This window comes from Haliotis rubra, unplaced genomic scaffold (genome assembly GCF_003918875.1).
Source record: "Haliotis rubra isolate DU_JTF1 unplaced genomic scaffold, ASM391887v1 Scf947, whole genome shotgun sequence".
Lineage (NCBI taxonomy): Eukaryota > Metazoa > Mollusca > Gastropoda > Lepetellida > Haliotidae > Haliotis > Haliotis rubra.
In genome coordinates this window covers 185,807-207,126 of record NW_025767687.1, presented here as the reverse complement: position 1 = coordinate 207,126, position 21,320 = coordinate 185,807, and the positions used below count along the sequence as shown (strand labels likewise).

The following is a 21,320-nucleotide window of genomic DNA, read 5'->3' as shown; positions in this document are numbered from 1 at the left end:
AAATTATCATAAATTGTCAAAATAATTGCCAATCTGCTCAAAAACGGCTGAAAACACATCCCTCGAACACAACCTGTCTATTCCCAGTGAACAAGTGCACGAGATTTTGATGATTGGTGAGTTAAATGAATTCGCACAGAAAAAATGGAAATTGTGCTTAAAGTTATCCGTTTGACAGAAGGTATAAACCCTGACTAGATGTGGAAATCATGTGACACGATTGAAAGCAGCCAATATACCTCGATTGACCAAAGAACAGAGGGAAAAAGCGCAAATACAGAGGAGCAACACAGGAGCACGTGGCCAGAATCATGGGATGTCCACCATGCAGACTTGTCACACGTCACAGACAGACTGGCAGTACTGCTGACAGATCCAGGAATGGCAGACCCAAGCTCACGACCCGGAAGGAAGATCGATATTTACGGGTGCTTCATCTGAGAAACCGTTACCTCACTGTGACGTCATCAAGCGCCAATAGCCTTTGACGACTCCGTCAGCATGGTATTCGTGCCTATCGACCTTTCAAGGGCATGACGTTAACGCTCCGAAACCGACGTGCCAGATTGAGGTGGGCCAGGACCGTAATGCAGTGGCAGCAGCGAAACTTGCGAAGAGTGCTCTTCAGTGACGAGAGCAGGTTCCAGCTCTTCAAATCTGATGGTCGTGTTCGAATCTACCGACGTCGGGACGAACGGACGGCACCTGCTTGCATCCAAGAAGTGGAGCATTACGGCGGTGAAAGCGTTATGGTCTGGAGCGGAATTTGTGGGGACCAGAAGACAGATCTCGTCATCATCAACGGTAATCTCACCGCACGTCGTTACATCGACGAGATTTTACGGCCTGTGGTGCTGCCTTACCTGCAACGTCACCTAAGGACTCTGTTTCAACAGGACAACGCCACACCTCACACAGCTCGGATCACTAGTGATCATGAGTTCTTCAACACTAACAACGTCAACCTGCTACAGTGGCCAGCGAGATCACCCGATCTGTCTCCAATCGAACACCTGGGGCAACGTATTCGGAAACGTCAACAGCTGCCATTGACTAGGGACACTTTGGCAGTTGCCCTGCAAGAGGAATGGGGCCGAATCCCTAATGATGACGTCAGAAGGCTCACATACTCAGTTCGACGCCGCATTAGAGCCTGCATCACTGCTAGGGGTGCCCACACACGATACTGAATCATCTGTGTTGTTCAGGACAGTTTGAGACCTTAAAGACGAATCAGCGTTGGCGATCGAATACTGGACACTGCACCCCTGTGTCATCCATGTGCCTGCAGAACACGAACTGTTTCGTTTTTCTAACTGAAAAGTTTCACGAACTGTTGCTGACTGATTGTGTTTTACAATACAACTCTTCTTGTTACTATAATTTGCTTTTGTTGTGTTTTAGTGAAGAAAACTGTTTGGTGGCGTTTCATTTGGACGCTAGTGCGTGCAGCGTTAAACAACAAACAAACAAACAAACAAACAAACAAACAAACAAACAAACAAACCACAAAATGCCTGTGTCATTTCAGTCTTCGCCCCACTGTCTACATTTCATTTCTGAATTTCTGTTCGCTTTGGCAACATCAGAACAAGGTACCTGGCAAGCAAGTTCAGCTTAAACCTCATATATATCGGTGACCTGTTACCGTTGAATATGAATCCAAATTCCTTTCCACTGATTTATCAAACTTTACTTAAAAGACAGAAGACTTGTTCGTGTGCTTTGAATCTGTGCATAAATATTCAAAGTGACGAAATATATCAAAAGGCAAGAGGGATGACTTCAACTGACTCTTCATGGCGAACAATATTCCAACAGTTTCAGTCTTTGGTGCAATCGATGTTTTATATAGACCGTCATATGACACTTACTCAGGAGTTGTTTGATTATATCACAACACTTATGGCCTCGGTTTTATTATAGACATGTCCAAATCAGGGACGTACCCAGGAAAGAAATGAAGAGTAGGCACAACTGGACGTGTGGGTGCGCGTAGCACACAAGACCTTCTAGGAGGGCTTGTGGGCATGTCCTCTCAAGGAAATTTTCTAAAAATGGTTGCTCTAGACAACATTTCCTGCTATATTTTCCGGAAAAAGAGTATTTCAAACTTTTCATAAAAATATATTTTCATAGGGAAGTTACTGAAATTGAACTGATAAATTTAGTATTCTAACAAATATTTTATAACATATTTAAGCAATGACAAAACAGTTCTTTCAGGAAAAGTCATTATTCTATTTGGCCATTACTGTTATGTACCTGCTGATTTACTTTTTATCAAAATAAACAACAACTTTCCATGCATTTTCTTGAGGGTAGTTGTGGGGTTAACAGAAGTCAATATACAGGTTATATGCATATAGAAAGATATGTTGACTGGTGCTAGTTATATCTGATGAAGCCAATTGGTGCATGTAGTGTTGTTAATACATATCGAATGCTAGAATGCTACCTCCTGATTACTTTATATATAAGCATGAATTGAACAATTGACAATTATGTAGAAGAAAGAGAAAATAAAGTCTGTATTCTGAGGAATAAACTCTATAGCTGTCAGCTCGTTATGTACAGTCTTAAATGAAATCCATGTGCCTCGTCTTTTGAGCAGCAATAACTCTTAATGCCTTTGTAACATTAAAACATATGTATGATATAAGAGGAACAATGTTGGATTACAATTATGTTATACACATCTTGCCTATATCCTGGAAACAAACTATTAGAAATAACAGGATGATACCTATCAACAATATGAACATTACCATTTGTAACAAAAGCCTCATTACAGTCTCAAAAGGATCAAGACTTTTCTATGAAAGACATATCGGATGACAGTAAACTTAGATATGTTCGAAATGGGAAAAAAACCTTTTTAATTGTGACTTTGAATGGCATAAGATATTCAGTATTTATAGATATGGTTTAAAATATGTTAAACTTCTTGATTTTCAGTTTAAATTCTTACCTGGAGTAATATATTCCAAAATGGAGCTTTTGAAAATGAAACTAATAGATTCTGTCATAGAAAAAGTATGCAGTTTTTGTAATGACCTACAGGAAACAATCTGTCATGTATACTGGAATTGAAAGGAAACTAAGACATTTTGGAATGAGCTTGAGATCTGGATCAATAAATACCTCAACAAAGAAATCAAAATATCAAAATATCTGGTTTGGTTTGGTACTTCACAAGCCAACAAAATATTAAACCATATAATTTTCTCTGCAAAGAGACATATTATATTTGTAATATATATATAAAAAACACTTCCCAAATTAATTAACTATCTGAAAACCTTACAATTCATCTTTCTTGCAGAAAAAATATTTCCCAAAGAAAAAAATAACGTGGAAAATTTTGAAAAATGGTTTCCTTTCATCCAATATCTATATCATTGACTACACGTGTATTTTCAACCACCCTATAGAAGTTGGTATGTGTCACCGTATTGTACTTGTATATTGCTTCTGTTACAGAGGCGGCAGAGTAGCCTAGTGGTTGAGTGGTAGACCCGGGTTCTATTCCCCACATTGGTACTGTGTGTGGACCTGTCTTTGGTGCTCCCTCTCCATGATATTGCTGGAGTGTTCCTCAAAAGCGGCGTTAAACCATGTTCACTCACTCACTCACTCACTTCTGTTACAATAATATGTTTGCATCTATGTAACTATAGGAATGAATAAAAAAACAAATGAAAAAAAAACAAAATAAAAACTCAGGTCAACTCTTATGAGCTTTACATGCTTGAAGAAACATACGGTCCTCTTGTTCCAGAGATAATATCTATAGCAAGCATAGCATGTCAGGTACGATTTGACCAACCTCCTCTAAACGTCTTGCGTAAATTCGTGCAACAATTTGGTTGGTATATGATTACATATCATACAGCTGTCATGGACACCAGTCTCCAGGTGAGATGTTAGTGCTGATATAAAGTGTTGAGGATTATCCCGGAACATGTCAGCAGTGATAGAATCTGTTTTGGCCTCGATTACGTTTGTATTCCGTTTGGGTGAGTGAGTGTCACACTTTTGCAGCTATTCGAGACGTGAAATGTCTTGTTTTGCAAGATGTTAAATACAACAAATGAAGTTCTTCACCCGTGAAGATCCGGGTTAAAATTGATCTTCCTTAATATGTCATCATACCAAATTGCGTAGATCGATGCTCATGATGTTAATCACTGGATTGTCTGCTCCAAACTCGATTATTTACAGTCAGCCGCCATATAGCTGGAATATAGCTGAGTGGGGCGTAAAGCTAAACTCACTCACTTATGAATATCTTCAAGGCATTTAGAGTGAGTGAGTGAGTGAGCGAACAGAAATTCAGAAATGAAATGTAGCCAGGTGGGGCGAAAGCTGAAATGACACAGGCATTTTGTGGTTTGTTTGTTTGTTGTTTCAGCTATATGGCGGCGGTCTGTAAATAATCGAGTCTGGACCAGACAATCCAGTGATCAACAACATGAGCATCGATCTGCGCAATTGGGAACCGATGACATGTGTCAACCAAGTCAGCGAGCCTGACCACCTCGCCTCTTACGACAAGCATAGTCGCCTTTTGTGGCAAGCATGGGTTGCTGAAGACCTATTCTACCCCGGATCTTCACGGGTCCAAGGCATTTAGAAGTTGGACAAACATGAATAAGCAATATAAGTTGTTATCCATAACGTGTCATGTATTCAATACACACGATGTTAGAATCACGGTCAAATATCACATTCAAGAGTAAATATGTTAGTGAGTTGGGTTTTACGCCGCTTTTAGCAATATTTCAGCAATATCACGGCGGGGGACGCCAGAAATGGGCTCCACATTTGGGAAATCGAACCCGGGTCTTCGGCGTGACAAGCGAACGCTCTAACAGCTAGGCTACCCCACCGCCCCTGATTTTCAGTAACCCATGTATGTCGTGAGAGGCGACTAACGGGATTGGGTGGTCAGGTCCCCAGTACCACACCGACCTAAGAGCACTTTAAAATATCACAAACATTTCACCACAGACAGTGGAGTCACGTTTTACTGACACGTAGTGTCATTTATCTTTTCGTTAATCAAACCTGACACTATCACTGTTAATTCGATTCTCGCTGTGGGACCGAATATCCTATGTTAGATGTAACGTCAGATTAAAAAGGCCATGGGTAGCCTAGTGGTTAAAGTGTTCGTTGGTCACACTCAAGGCCCGGGTTCGATTCCACACATGGGTACAATGTGTGAAGCCCATTTCTGGTGTCCCCCGCCGTGATATTGCTGGAATATTGCTAAAAGCGGCATAAAACTGGAAACTCAGTCTTTATCTGATCCTTGGGGGTTATTGGTTTGGCTAAACTTTTAAAATATCAGTGTCTAAAACTATAATCCCTTGCTACAGACTAATTGGTGTCAAGCACATTTTTCTGCAGCTTTGTACAGGTTGCGCCCTCAATCCAGGTCCATACCCGCTCCATCACCTTCGATAGCGATCCCTTTCTTGTCAGGTTGAGTTACATCTGCATCTGCAGTGGTTAAAGCGTTCGCTCATCACGCCGAAAGCCCTGGTTCGATTCCCCACTTGGGTAAAGTGTCTGAATCCCATTTCTGTTGTCCCCCTCCCGTGATATTATTGGAATATTGACAAAAGCGGCGGTAACCCCAACTCACTCACTCACTCACTCCGTAGTAATAGCATGAGTGACTGATCCCCAGGGAGTTGAGATTGATAATACATTGTGCCGTTTGAGACTGACATCCAATGATCGAGGGAAAAACAAAGCGCCTTTGAGCAGGTGATCTGGATATTGGCGCTATATAAATATAATTAAATATAAAAGATATATAATTATTACCGATAAAACAACCATACGCCACTACAACTCCCTCATTCACTTAAATTCCTAACCGGTGTAATCGTTGGTCATGATGCTATTAAACCATCAATTATATTATATAATACTTCACCCATGAGTGTGAAGTCCATTTCTGGTGTTCCGAACCGGAAGTGATGTTATTGGAACCCATTTCAAATGTTAATGTGAAACGAAGGCTAAAATCATACAGGCATCTTATGAAGCTCATGAGCAAACAGACAGACATGAGTTGACAGACAAGAACGAAGAAACATTATCAGTGAGAATCTTGAACCTTCAACAGACATCGTGAGATACTTGTTGTCGTGTATGGCGCACCTTTGACTTGTCCACAGTTAACTGAAACTCACTGAGAGAATGACCCATGAAATGACGGTGTTGATTTCCATCATTCTACATGTCAAGTGCAAGTCTGGCTTTCTTCCGACTTTATCAGGAAGCCTGTTTAAGCCTCCTGTGACTAATACTGCTTCCGTTGGTAGCCCTGTACAGGTTGCGCCTCCCAACCCAGCTCCTGCACCCACTCCAGCACCTATCGTAAACCCTTTCCTCTCCGGTGGATTTCCATCTGCACCTGCGCCTGTGCCTGCACCGGCACCTGCACCTTCATCGAGTCCTCTGTCGGCAGCACTTTCTCCAACAGGTAGGGATAATGATATTATGTTATGAATCATATTATAAAGTCGTTTTGTTGGAATCTGAAAACGCAGGGAAAAATTGATGTTGTTCAGGTATCGCTTTGTCAATTTATTTACTCATAAAAAGTTCCAAAATTCAAGATTGTAAAGATGTAAAGACGTAGGTATTACTGATAAAAGCATCTTTCTTATTAAACTTTTGGGCAGTGGTCCTAAAGATGCTGAGATTTCTGAAGATTTCTGAGACTATAACATGCTGTGTACGGCACAAGATCCTGTTCACATTCCTAAACCTAATTCAGAACAGATTTATTTACAAACAACATCATACAGCTGTAATACTGCTGAAACAAATATCTACTCATGATATAGTCACAATTGTACACGCTCTGCCTTTGTCAGCTGAGCGCCTTTGAGCTGAGCGCCTTTGGCAGCGCCATTGAGCAGCTGAGCTGAGCTGGATATTGGTGTTATACAAATATCATATAACAATAACAATATTTCTTATAAATGTGGAAAGGGTTTGTCGCTCCTATTTACAATCAACCTTCTGAGAGTAGAAAGATGAAACTGATTTGAATCCTATCGAGGGAACATTTACAAAGTTGGACGGATGGAGTGATGGTGTCTTTATTGGTTTTCTTTTTTCTTTTCGTGAACACCTGGTATAATTAATAATGACTCTTAAACACTTGCTCAGATAGGAATTATGAAAACGTTTTCTTCCCTCTACTTGTCATGAATAATAACTTAAATAACACGTTAATATTACGTTTATGGATCTATCGTGTTTGAAGGATGATTGAAAGTCTGAAAGAGAATAAAACTCACAGATTCAACTCACCTGGTCGAAAGTGCAAATTCCGCAATGTTGGGTTGAAGACTGGAAGCCAAATACTAATGCTGTAACATTTCAATGGCTAATCAGCAAAATTTAACATGTTTCATTTAGTTTCTATTTAGATATGGGTGTGTGTTTAGCGCAGAGATAATATGATGCTATCATTTTTAATGTACTTATGATCAATAAGTTATTATTTGATACTTCAATCTGGAATCAGGAAACAATTATGCTTAAGGAGTTCTTCTTATTTCAGGCATAGCTCCATCACCAGCACCGGCTCCATCAGGAGATGCACCACCGGAAGGATTTTTTAATCCCACCAAAACCGACAAGACGCCATACAGCCAAATTAGTACGAATCACGTCATGAACATGAACTTTGGTATCAATATGGATGTGTCGTTCATCAAACGGGTTGAAAACAAGGATGACAAGTACTGTCAAACACACTGTCTGGACGACTTGCAGAACTGTGCAGTCGCTGTCCATTGTGACTGGAGTGCTCCCACAACTACTGCAGCTCCGTGCACTGGCAATATATTCCAATGTGGAACTTTCAGCATCAATCGTGGAGGCAGTACCACTAACAATGGAGTCTGTTTGTTCTTCGAAAAGAAAACAGGTTCCGAAGACACCGATCCAGGAGTAACATCAGAGTCAAATTGCAAAGAAGTAATTTACCGTAAGTTTTTGTATGAATTGACTTCAATTCAATTCGTTATATTTATCTGAAATCAAAGTTAGGATTATCAGTCAAACTTTCCTCATCTCAAGAGATATTATCCAAATCTTACTGACACCGATCCAGGAATAACATCAGAATCAAATTGCAAACAAGAAATTTACTGTAAGTGTTGTTTTGTGACTTAGTTTATGGCATGCATATGTTAAAGGTCACATGAAACATAAAACACAACTTTGCAGATTCTGATACCTTTCGATATGGACTTACCGAAACATATAATGAAAAATGCAAATTCAACTTATAAAGTTGAAAAATAACGCGATGAAAAAAACCGCGCGAATTCGGAGTTCAAACGATTCACTAATTTTCCCCAGACTTTTCGGGGGAAAACTGGTTTCAACAGCTGGGCTGCGCTCATAGCACGTGCGCAGTGAAATAGGTTCACGCAGCTTGGAAGTGGGTTGTCCAGTGAATACTCGGTGAAGGCTTTGGTGTAAGCTATTTTTCTAATGTTTTGTTGATATTTCACAGGCGCGAGCTTTCTATATGTTATGACAGTAGATTAACTGTTTATATAATTTCATTTGTCTATTTCACCAGACGTTCTTCTTACCGAGTCACTTTCTCAGTTCGATACTTAAAAGCAATGTCATTATTTAGCGTTGACAGATTTCAAACTGTGATATAGATATGTCGTTATCACAGACAAAACTCAATGTCTGTTTTATTGACACCTATGTGTCTGCCTGCCTGTCTGCTAATGACCATATTCAATACACAACTGCGATCACTGACCACATGCAATTTGAACTTAACACCAATCAGTCTATACACCATAAACAAAATGCATTGATTTATGGCCCGAGTTCGGTCTCTGTCACATTATGTAATTACACAGACAGGCAGGTGTGATACTTGTACACATGACATGTTATGATGTCTGTTGATTGCAAAATGTTATACACAAAAAATGAGCATGTATTTACAAAACCCAGCATCTCTATATATACACACACAATGAGCCGTGAGGGCATCTGCAAATGAACCAGCCGTTACACTTGAGTGCACACCCACCCGCTTTGACTGGGTTCGGTATCCCGGCTGCTTCGTTTCTTGGGAAGTAAACCCAAGTACACAATATTGCACTTTTGATTTGGGATTGTACACTTATAATTTTGTTTATATGTTTTTTCATAACCAGCAATGTATATTATATGTCATGAATAAGTGATAATTGTGTTTTAATTATGTTTGATTTTTTGGTTGCATGTGACCTTTAAGTCAGTGCTCCTTACTACAGGTGAGCTGAAGCCTTGCATCATATTCCGATATCAGGAATGTGCGTCTTATACATATTTCACAAAAACTCATATCAAATGTGAGCCCATTATTCTCTGCAGAACTCAGAACTACTCCAGCTTTTAAACACGATGAATGACAATCATGGGAAAAATTATTTCAAATCGTGTAAATCCAGCAGTGATATCATGTAGGTAGCAGAAGTGTGGGTGAGTGAGTTTAGTTTTACGTCGCACTCAGCAATATTCCAGTTATTTGGCGGCGGTCTGCAAATAATCGAATCCTGTAAATATCACTTCTGATCCTTCCAGCCTGATGAAGGTGAACTTTGGCTTGCATTGTCTTCTTACGATGCCATCGTACTTTGTTCAGATCATTGTTATTGATAGGATTTCTTTTACAATCTAAAATAATCGCATATAAAGATTTGCCTGTATATGAGTGATGTTATTAAGTAGGCCAGTTTTCAAAAACCAATGCTGTTGATGAAGTTCACATGATATATGGCTTTTGACTTAGATAGGAGGACTTCAGAAACGAATGAACGACACAGTCGTGAACATGACGTAAATGCTGCGCACGACATCCACAATATTGGACTAGAAATTCTTCATGCGAATACACGCGTAATGTTCGTAAATCATCACTTGGAGATTAGGGAGAGGGTTAGTTTAGTTGCTATACGTTTGCTCGTCACTTCGTAGATTTTTTTTTCGAGTCCCCTTTGGGGGAAGATTTATGAAAACTTTTCAGATGTCAAACCTGAAAACGACGAGCACGTGGCAACTTTTTTGTACAGCTGCATTTTTCAAAATTGTACAAAATGTTGATCCTTTTTCGAAATTGGATTTTTTCAGAGGAAAGCGAAGCTTGTGTCTGTTGAAAATATAATTTAATAATGATTCAATAATTCAATATTTTAGCCTGTCACACATTGATTGACTGGTGAGTGTTACGCTACTGTACTGTGGTGCTGTACAGTTTATTTTCGGAATCGCTTTTGTCACATAGTTATCAGTACTATGAGAAAATGAACAAAATGTATGTTGTGTTTTTCGTTGTTAAACTTTCCAGCATGTTGCTTTTTCGTATCTTACAGACCCGACATGCAGGGACTGGACTGTTGGCGTCCCCGACCACTGGGTTCCAACCGGCAGACCAACCTTCCAGACAGGGGCAGCAGTGTCCCGTAGCTTCTTGTGTGAAGAAGGCTACCAGAGGAGCGGCGTGTTGAAAGTGACCTGTGACTCCTCGGGGGTGAAGACTGCACAATTGGGGGCAAGTTGTACAAAACCTGGTAGGTTGAAGTATAAGGGTTTTATATTATTCTGTCGGGCACGGTGAGTCAGATTATAAAGTTACCAGCGGCAAGAAAATCATAAATTATCCTAAATCTATTTTTTATCAGAGTGCGCTAAACAAAATGTACCCTATACAAGAAACGCAAAAGTGGATTTCAGATGTATTTTGTATTATATCAATAATCAACAAAACCTAATAAATTGTTCAAAGTTTACACGTACATTCCATTTTGGTGGCCGTACTTTATTCTACCTGCACAAAACCCTCGCGATGCATGCAGGCATGAGGAATTCAAATTTGGTATTCATTCTATATGAATGTCAGCAAATATCTGTCAGATACTTTCAAATACATTATCTGTGCACAAGATATGCTATACAACCTGTGATTATCTTGTGTGCTCAAGATAACAGCTTATTTGTACGCACTTTCCAGATCGAAAAACGAAAGTCTCCAGCACTGGAAAAACTGTTAGTTTTACGGGTTTTGTTAGTTTTGTGGCTTTTGCTGCGTGGTTATTAAGGATAGTTTCTCACATGCTTTTAAAGATAAAATAAGTAAGATGACGCATTGTGTCTGAATTGAAGACAACGCTCTTCCGTTGTGGATGGACATAGAACAGGTATGAGTAAGTGAGTGAGTATAGTTTTACCCCGCTTTTAGCAAATATTCCAGCAATATCACGGCGGGGGACACACATTACACATTGTACCGATGTGGAGAATCTAACCCGGGTCTTAAGCGTGCCGAGCCAAGGCTTTAACCACTAGGCTACCCCAACGCCCTAAGAACAGGTATGCCGGTACATATATCAAGAAAGAACCGTATTCCTTGTACTGATACATACTCAGGTTAAACAGATACTCAATGTAATGGTTACACGAAGTCAAAGAAATTTGACTCTTATATTTTCTGTGATGAAAAGACATCTCCGGCTCTGTAAATGTTATATGATCGTAGTTATATTAAGGCATACATATCGTCGACTGAAATCCAGAGTGTTCAATGTCCACTTTTGGTGAAAATTGAGTTAGGAAGCTCAGGGCAAGTTTTCCTATATTCTATCCCTAAGCAACAATTCCCCGTGATATATAGCCTAGAAAGTGGTTTTACATTGTTTTATCTCTATAAAATAACACAAATTGTTAGTTCTAGAGTATTCTAAGTGGTTATTGGACCAATCAGCAAATCCAGTTTGATCACGTGACATGGAGATGGCACAATCTGGAAGTTCTTATCATCATAATAGACATACAAATGGAACATTGGAACATTGCCCTTATTTTTGATATATTTAATGTGATTTGTAAGCTATGAAACTAAAACAAGTTAAAACAAGCGTACGGGAGAAATAATCGTACAATAATCGTACAATAATGATCCAGCTGCATTTCTGATACATAGAACACTCTGGTTCTCAACAAAATTACAAATCTATTTGGCCGAGTGTTCTATCTCCAAGCGTTTTCTTATTTAAATCAAGAGCTTTAACATATTTTTGGTTATTTTCCAAGTCTTTTTGATATATCAGATATATGTGCACAATTCCAAAGAATTTGAGCCAATAGTTTTGAAAATATTGTTGTTTTAAACTTCAAGTTCGACTTTCTCGAAAATGGGTATTTAGGACCTAGTACACTCTGGTTTTCAGACAACTATATATGTCCATTGGTCACGTGAGCACTTACCAACAATGTTCGCATCCCGGAACGGCGATTGTAAAATTGGCTTTTGTTCATATGAACAATGGCTTACTTAGAATAAAAAACTTCGTACTGTTGGATTGTTCCAAAATGCTTTTTGGAGAACATTCACAATACTTAAAGGGCACACAATATATTGTTTTTGTGCGCTCAAGATACACATTTTGTAAACTTTCTGCACAAAACCTTCATGTATCTGAGAAAGAATTTCATTTGCATGGGGATGTCGATGAATTTGTGATTGCGTTTCATCGTATGGTTGGGTACATATTATTATAACAACCGCGTTGTGTAGACGCATTCTACAACAGTGGAATCGTTCACATACTGACTAGCACACAAATAAGTGTCTGTTCCTCAAACCAAATATTGTGTCGCTGCAGTAGCTCGGGATTTATAAATAATCTTTTACAAATTGAAACCTTCTCTTTTGTCAAGAAATGAAGTTAAACACAAACATTGTCATTGCAGAAGAATCCACTAACACAGGAGGAGGACTACCCACCATTGATATTCCTGTTTTGCCGCAAGTCAACTCATTTCTAAACAGACCTTTACCTGTAACGACAAGAAAACCTGATACAACTAGTCTCACTACATCGAGCACCACAACAACATCGCCTACTACCAGTTCCACAACATCGAGTACAACTACAACATCGCCCACGACGAGCACCACTACATCCAGCACAACTACAACATCGCCTACAACGAGCGCCACGACCTCAAGTACCACAACATCACCTACTACCAGTTCCACAACATCGAGTACAACCACAACATCGCCCACGACGAGCTCTACTACATCCAGCACAACTACAGCATCGCCTAGTACGAGCTCCACTACATCTAGCACAACCACAACATCCCCTACGACGAGCTCCACGACCTCAAGCACCACAAAAACATCGCCTACTACCAGTTCCACAACATCGAGTACAACCACAACATCGCCTACGACGAGCTCCACTACATCCAGCACAACTACAACATCGCCTACAACGAGCGCCACGACCTCAAGTACCACAACATCACCGCCTACTACCAGTTCCACAACATCGAGTACAACCACAACATCCCCCACGACGAGCTCCACAACATCGAGCACAACTACAACATCGCCTAGTACGAGCTCCACTACATCTAGCACAACCACAACATCGTCTACGACGAGCTCCACGACCTCAAGTACCACAACAACATCGCCTACTACCAGTTCCACAACATCGAGTACAACTACAACATCGCCCACGACGAGCTCCACTACATCCAGCACAACTACAACATCGCCTACAACAAGCGCCACGACCTCAAGTACCACAACAACATCTCCTACTACGAGCTCCACTACATCCAGCACAACCACAACATCGCCCACGACGAGCTCCACAACATCCAGCACAACTACAACAACATCCCCTACGACGAGCTCCACTACATCGAGCACCACAACAACATCCCCTACGACGAGCTCGACTACATCCAGCACAACCACAACATCCCCTACGACGAGCTCCACAACATCGAGCACAACTACAACAACATCCCCTACGACGACCTCCACTACATCCAGCACCACAACAACATCCCCTACGACGAGCTCCACTACATCCAGCACAACTACAACATCTCCTACGACATCGACAACTTCAACAACGAGCAAAACAAGTACAACAACGAGTACAACAACTGCTGCTCCAGACTATTTCTATTTTATGGCTTGTCAAGATTTTACTATAAATGCTGTTACTAAAGAAGAAGACTGGAAAAGACATTATATCGATGACCACTACTGTCGTTACTATGCTGAGCATATGTACAATACATACTATCCCCACGTTTATTGCTATACATCCAACTGGAACTCAAATAGTTGGTTCCTTAAGAATGATTACATATTTCTATATATCTTTGACGAGGACCGTAAAGGTAAACAATGTCAAGACCTTTGCCCTATGCTAGTGGATTGGATGAACGATTATGGTATGGGAAGCTTGCTTACAATTGACACCAGTGTGACATGTTATTACTACGGCGCGTATCTCAATTGGGTTGATAATTATTACTACTGGTTGGACTACATACATTACGGGTGACAACATGCACAGTAACTTATACAATCTGACGTTACATGCAGTATTTGGATCAGTCTCTATCAATTTAGATATACAATATTTTTCAATACGTTATGTCTTAAGATTGTTGCATGCTTTAAATATAATGACAGGTGTAAATAAGGGGTTTAGAGGTCATAAAATAAGGGAATGCAATTTCTGGTGGTTTTCTGAAGTACTTTTGGTACATACAGAATTCTATGGTTGTTAAGAGTAGGACATGTAAAGACATTTCCTTAAATTCTGATAAACAAGCAAACTAAGGAAGACAGTTTTTATGGATGTCAATTTCTTTATCATGAAGAACACAACGTTTCGGAGTACATCCTTATTTCTTCATCAGGTGAATGAATGGTATGACGCAGAGAGCATACTATTTGATATGTACATTTAAGAACAACAAAAGTAATAATACTTCAGAGATTCAGGTTAAATTAAACAATGGAAGCCAACGGTTAACTGGCGTTGATATGTGAATGCAAAGTAGAAATGCAACTGTTGGCTTCAATTGTTGTCCTATGACTTTTGTTGTTCTTACATTTCTCTGCCTGATACCATTCATTCACCTGATGAAGGAGTAAGGATATATTACGAAACGTTGTGTTCCTCATAATAGAGAACTCTAAACGCCATTCAAAGTCCTAACAAGCAAACTGTTCACAAACTGAAAAAAATGGAATTATTAAAACGATCTCAGTGTTTTCCATGCTCAAACATATCAAGACTTGCTCGAATACTAGGATTGGAAATAGGTCGTTTTTCAAGCCTTTTATTCGGGTACATTTTAAACATTGCATGAAGGACAAAATAAACAGTTAGGTTTTTCAGTGAATGTAACTATCTCCGCTATACATACAGGTTATTAGATACACAAAGCATGTTGTAGTTGTAGTATTTTAAGAGTGCCCTTAATAATACACTCTAGAGTTACTACTGCTTTGACGACCAAAAATACAAATGCAGCAAAATGTTTCGTGGACCATTTTGAAGTACATTCGTAAGAAGGACTTGAGAAACAAATGACAAGACGAATCTCCCTCCTGGTATAGCTGGTGAGCTTCACTTTTAAGCTTAAGACACTGGTTAGCCTGTTGAAACACCACAGATGTTGGAAGAATTTGAATTTTGTACGACGAATAGAATCTCACGTTCGCATCATCCAGGAGGGTATCAAGCCTTGTTGATGAATAAGTGACATGTGCAACTTTGACCAATTTGTCTTGATACATGTATTCTCGCAAGATACACGGGGAAATTGGGAACTATATCCTTGAATATATACATTCTGCTGATGTGCTTTATAAAAATGGAAAAAACCCATTCATATACATACACGCATATCCGAGTGAACGTAGAAGATACATTTTTACCCAAACTCCAAATATATTTTTCTTCAAAGATCAAATGTATTATCTCTTTTCGTTTATAGGCATTGGGTTTCAAAAACTTTAGCACCACTGTATCAGGTATCACAACTGTTGATTGCTATGATTCTGATGCGTTTACATAAATTATTTTTGTAATAGAAAATAAATATCTAGGTTTTTTTGGGTGATTTCAATAGAGGTTATTTTGGTGCATTGGAAATATTACAGCTTATCGACGCAACATTTGAATGTTCAGTGGAATCAAGGTGTTTTACAGTCTTTGAGAATCCATGGGGGTCAATTGGTAATGTAACAGTATAAAAGTGTTCCTTTCTGGGTCTATTTCCTGATATTTTGGTACTGTAACATATTTGTAACTTAACATGTATATTTAAAGACATAACTGAAATTTAATCACAGTAAACAGTTTCTTCAAAGTGTGTACTGGAGATATTGATTGTTTTACACTATTTGATATCTGTGAAATGGAAAATAAAATTACCAGTTTGCAGCCGTTTTATGTTTTTCGTAATAAGTCAATGAGTGAGCAAGTTTAGTTTTGCGCCGCTTTAGCAATATTCCAGCAATAGCACGGCAAGGGACGACAGAAATGGGCTTCACCCACTGTACCCATGTTGGGAATCGAACCCGGGTCTTCTGACCGAAGAGCGAACGCTTTAACCACTTGACTACCTCACCCCCCTTTACTTAATGACTTTTTCCTTGGCCGATGACTGAGCGTTTGTTGGCCATAAAAAGTAGTGTTATTGTCTGTACAGTTGAAATTATATAACATGCATATGTCTCAAAGATCAAGAAATTGAGGATTGAATTCTTTGCAATCAATCCAGATGAAGACGTGGCTTGAAGGCCGATGTTCATTACCTTATAAAACAACTAGTAAATAGTTGTTATCATGATATGGATACTATATATTTGTAAAACCTAACTCTTGAATGAGATTAGATTACGTTGAAAGTGGAGTTCAAGTAATTGCCCATTTACAAGTGTCGTCATTTCACAGAAATATTGTCATTTTTTAACATTAGTTATAACCCAATATATGGTAGCAACTGGTTGTCGATCTGGACAAGAACTGGCAATACCCTTGTGCATTGAGTGTTTGTTGACCATAGAAACAGTGTGCAAGATTAGCTGGATACATATATACTCATGGAAACAAATACGGGAACACATGAAAGTAAAAGTGTTCCTTTATTTATTTCCAGAACTTCACCCACAGTGCAATGCATACCTTGTGAAGAAACCGGAAAAAGAATAAAGTAACACTTGTACCTTCATGTGTTCCCTTATTCGTTTCCATGAGTATGTATAATTGGTATTTGATGAAATATATATGATCACTCAAAGTGGAATGTCAATCGCATTGCATCAAAGTTGGTGACCTTAACAAAAGGTCATTCTCTTTAGAGGTCAAATTATGTAACACGTCTGAAAGATCACGAAAACTAAGGTCTTTGCAATCAGTTCAGACAAACTCTAAATCTCTAAGTCGAGACGTAACTTGCAGGCATGAAGTGATTATCAAGTTATTATCCTTTTTCAAGTGTCGTCATTTCACAAACACTTTGACGTTGTATTTTCAGTGTGTGAGTGAGTTTAGTTTTACGCCACACTCTGCAATATTCCAGCAATATGGAGGCGGTCTGTAACTAATCGAGTTTGGACCAGACAATCCAGTGATCAACAGCATGAGCATCGATCTGCGCAATTGGGAACCGATGACATGTGTGAACCAAGTCAGCGAGCCTGACCACCCGATCCCGTTAGTCGCCTCTTACGACAAGCATGGGTTACTGAAAATCAATATTCTAACCCGGACCTTCACGGGTATACAATACAAAGAGTGGTGAGAATTGGTTGTCGATCAATACTAGACCTGGCTAACCTTGGCTTGCGAATTTCCTCACAACCGTTCAAGGTGCCATGCTACAGGACATACTGCATCATGGTTTCAGTGACCTAACACACTATAATATCATCTACTATTAGTGAGGGGGTGATCGGCTTCCGCATAAAGTCAGACGTTTCGGTTGAACAAGATCATTTCTAGTGAGTTTAGTTTTTCGCCGCACTCAGCAATATTCCAGTTCTATGGCGGCAATCGGTACATAATCGAATCTGAACCAGACAATCCAGGGATCAACAGTATGAGCATCGATCTACGCAATTGGGATGCGATGACATGTGTCAACCAAGTCAGCGAGAATGACCCCGATCCCGTTAGTCGACTCTTACGACAAGCATGGGTTACTGAAGATCAATTCTACCCCGGATCGTCACGAGGCTCATCTAGTATGAACTGAAATGCACGTCCCGATATAAATGATTACGTTTTAATGCTGATTTCAGTTCACTTCCAAACAAGCAGAGGATATTGTGTTTTTGGTTAATAGTTGTCCTAACCAAGATTTATGATTGTATAAGGATTTAGAAAACAAACAAGCCAAAAGACAAAAGACATGGTTGGGGTACAATTCGAAACATGTGAAGCCCATTTCTGGTGTCCCACGCCGTGATATTGCTGGAATATTGCTAAAAGCGGCGTAAAACTGAACTCAGTCACTCACTCCAACTGTAATACATTGTACATGTGATGTCCAGCGAGGGGCAGATTTGTGCTGTATATAGACAGGATACTGGAGTGTGCTACAACCCTCTAGACATCTCCAGTGATGCCGATTCCAGTGCAGAAAGATCTCGTAGTGTTTTCTTATTTATATAAAGGGAACTAACTCTTGTCTCGCATCTCACATTACATCTTAAGCCACAAGACAACAATCATTTCGTGTGACAAAGCATATTTTGTTCAGCCATAGTGATATCTTTGTACTGATTTTTTACCATAGTAAATTTTAGAGTATTGCAATCTTGTCTTACATCTATGAGTTTTTTAATGTGAGTTTTAGATGACTGTATGGAAGGTATTGGTCCCCAGTTGGAGTGTTTATTACACATGATCGTGCACATGCCTGGTGCATTTGTTGATCCAATAGCAAGATAGTCTGTCACCAATTGTAATGCAAAGAATATTATATGTTCAATATTGATGCCATATATGGCCACAGTATGACCTGTGGTTACCTATAAAAGTAAGATCGTAGTTAGGTAGCAGAAGACGTCAGGCTTTCGTGATGGTGCAAGTACTATTTGCCTTCGTTGTCCTTCTGGCCTGCACTCCAAGCCAGTCTGGCTTTCTTCCGACTTTACCAGGAAGCCTGTTTATGCCTCCTGTGACTAATACTGCTTCCGTTGGTAGCCCTGTACAGGTTGCGCCTCTTAATCCGGCTCCTGCACCCACTCCAGCACCTGTCGTAAACCCTTTCCTCTCCGGTGGATTTCCATCTGCACCGGCACCTGCACCTTCATCGAGTCCTCTGTCGGCAGCACTTTCTCCCACAGGTAGGGATAATGATATCATGTCATGAATTATATTATAAAGTCGTTTTGTTGGAATCTGAAAACGCAGGGAAAAATTTATGTTGTTCAGTTATCGCTTTGTCAATTCATTTACTCATAAAAAGTTCCAACACATGTTTTAAAGTGCTTCTACAAAGTTTCAAGATTGTAAAGATGTAAAGACGTAGGCCTTACTGATAAAAGCATCTTTCTTATTAAACTTTTGGGCAGTGGTCCTAAAGATGCTGTGCAGATCCTTGATCGTGACTGCAAACCTGCTCATAATTCTTGCTTTGTCAGCATCTGTCCAGTGATCATATGTTTCACAAAAGTTGTTCATGCCTTCATATGATTGAAGTTCATTTTATATTAGTTTGTCCGTATTTTCACAATTTAAGAATGATATATATCCCTCCATTTTACAACATCAATCATTGTGAATATAAATTAAATATCTATCAACGTACATTTATCATGGGTTCAACAATAGAAAATCTGTTTTAAACATTATGTGACTGTACACACTTGTATTGTACTATAGGCCGGTGACCTCTTCAGTACCCTGAATAAAAGAAATTGAATTGAACTGATTGAAGTTCTTTTCAACGTGCTAGATGTAATTCCCGCACTTGTTGTGTGCTGTTCATGATTTAGATATTTAGATATTGGTGTGTGTCTAGCGCAGAGATAATATGATGCTATCATTTTTAATGTACTTCTGATCAATAAGTTATTATTTGATACTTCAATCTGGAATCAGGAAACAATTATGCTTAAGGAGTTTTTCTTGTTTCAGGCATAGCTCCAGCACCAGCACCGGCTCCATCAGGAAATGCACCACCGGGAGGATTTTTTAATCCCACCAAAACCGATAAGTCGCCATACGGCCAAATTAGTACGAATCACGTCATGAACATGAACTTTGGCATCAATATGGATGTGTCGTTCATCAAACGGGTTGAAAACAAGGATGACAAGTACTGTCAAACACACTGTCTGAACGACTTGCAGAACTGTGCAGTCGCTGTCCATTGTGACTGGAGTGCTCCCACAACTACCGCGGCTCCGTGCACGGGCGGGTTTTTTGAGTGTGGTGGAACTTTCAGTCTCAGTCGTGGAGGCAGTACCACTAACAATGGAGTCTGTTTGTTCTTCGAAAAGAAAACTGGTTTAGAAGACACCGATCCAGGAATGACATCAGAGTCAAATTGCAAAGAAGTAATTTACCGTAAGTTTGGTATACGTTCACTTCCTCATTATATTTATCTGAAATCAATGTAAGGATTATCAATCAAACTTTCCTCATCTCAAGAGATAGTATCCAAATCTTACTGACACCGATCCAGGAATAACATCAGAATCAAATTGCAAAACAAGAAATTTACTGTAAGTATTGTTTTGTGACTTAGTTTATGGCATGCATATGTTAAGTCAGTGCTCCTTACTACAGGCGAGCTGAAGCCTTGTATCATATTTCGATATCAGGAATGTGCGTCTTATACATATTTCACAAAGACTCATATCAAATGTGAGCCCATTATTCTCTGCAGAACTCAGAACTACTCCAGCTTTTTAAACACGATGAATGACAATCATGGGAAAAATTATTTCAAATCGTGTAAATCCAGCAGTGATATCATGTAGGTAGCAGAAGTGTGGGTGAGTGAGTTAGTTTTACGTCGCACTCAGCAATATTCCAGCTATTTGGCGGCGGTCTGCAAATAATCGAATCCTGTAAATATCACTTCTGATCCTTCAAGCCTGATGACAGTGAACTTTGGCTTGCATTGTCTTCTTACGATGCCATCGTACTTTGTTCAGATCATTGTTATTGATAGGATTTCTTTTACAATCTAAAATAATGGCATATAAAGATGTGCCTGTATATGAGTGATGCTATTAAGTAGGCCAGTTTTCAAAAACCAATGCTGTTGATGAAGTTCACATGGTATATGGCTTTTGACTTAGATAGGAGGACTTCAGAAACGAATGAACGACACAGTCGTGAACATGACGTAAATGCTGCGCACGACATCCACAATATTGGACTAGAAATTCTTCATGCGAATACACGCGTAATGTTCGTAAA

At 39.5% G+C, this 21,320-nt stretch overlaps 1 protein-coding gene across 1 annotated transcript; it reads left to right on the top strand.

Moving 5' to 3' along the window:
* Nucleotides 1–6,216: 6,216 nt before the first annotated feature.
* LOC124264834 (mucin-5AC-like) lies at nucleotides 6,217–20,088 on the top strand. Its single transcript, XM_046699618.1, has 7 exons — nucleotides 6,217–6,502; nucleotides 7,595–7,831; nucleotides 10,425–10,622; nucleotides 12,802–13,455; nucleotides 13,488–14,010; nucleotides 19,139–19,234; nucleotides 20,028–20,088. Exons 1-7 carry the CDS (start codon nucleotides 6,217–6,219, stop codon nucleotides 20,086–20,088), a joined length of 2,055 nt encoding a protein of 684 aa, XP_046555574.1.
* Nucleotides 20,089–21,320: the final 1,232 nt, after the last annotated feature.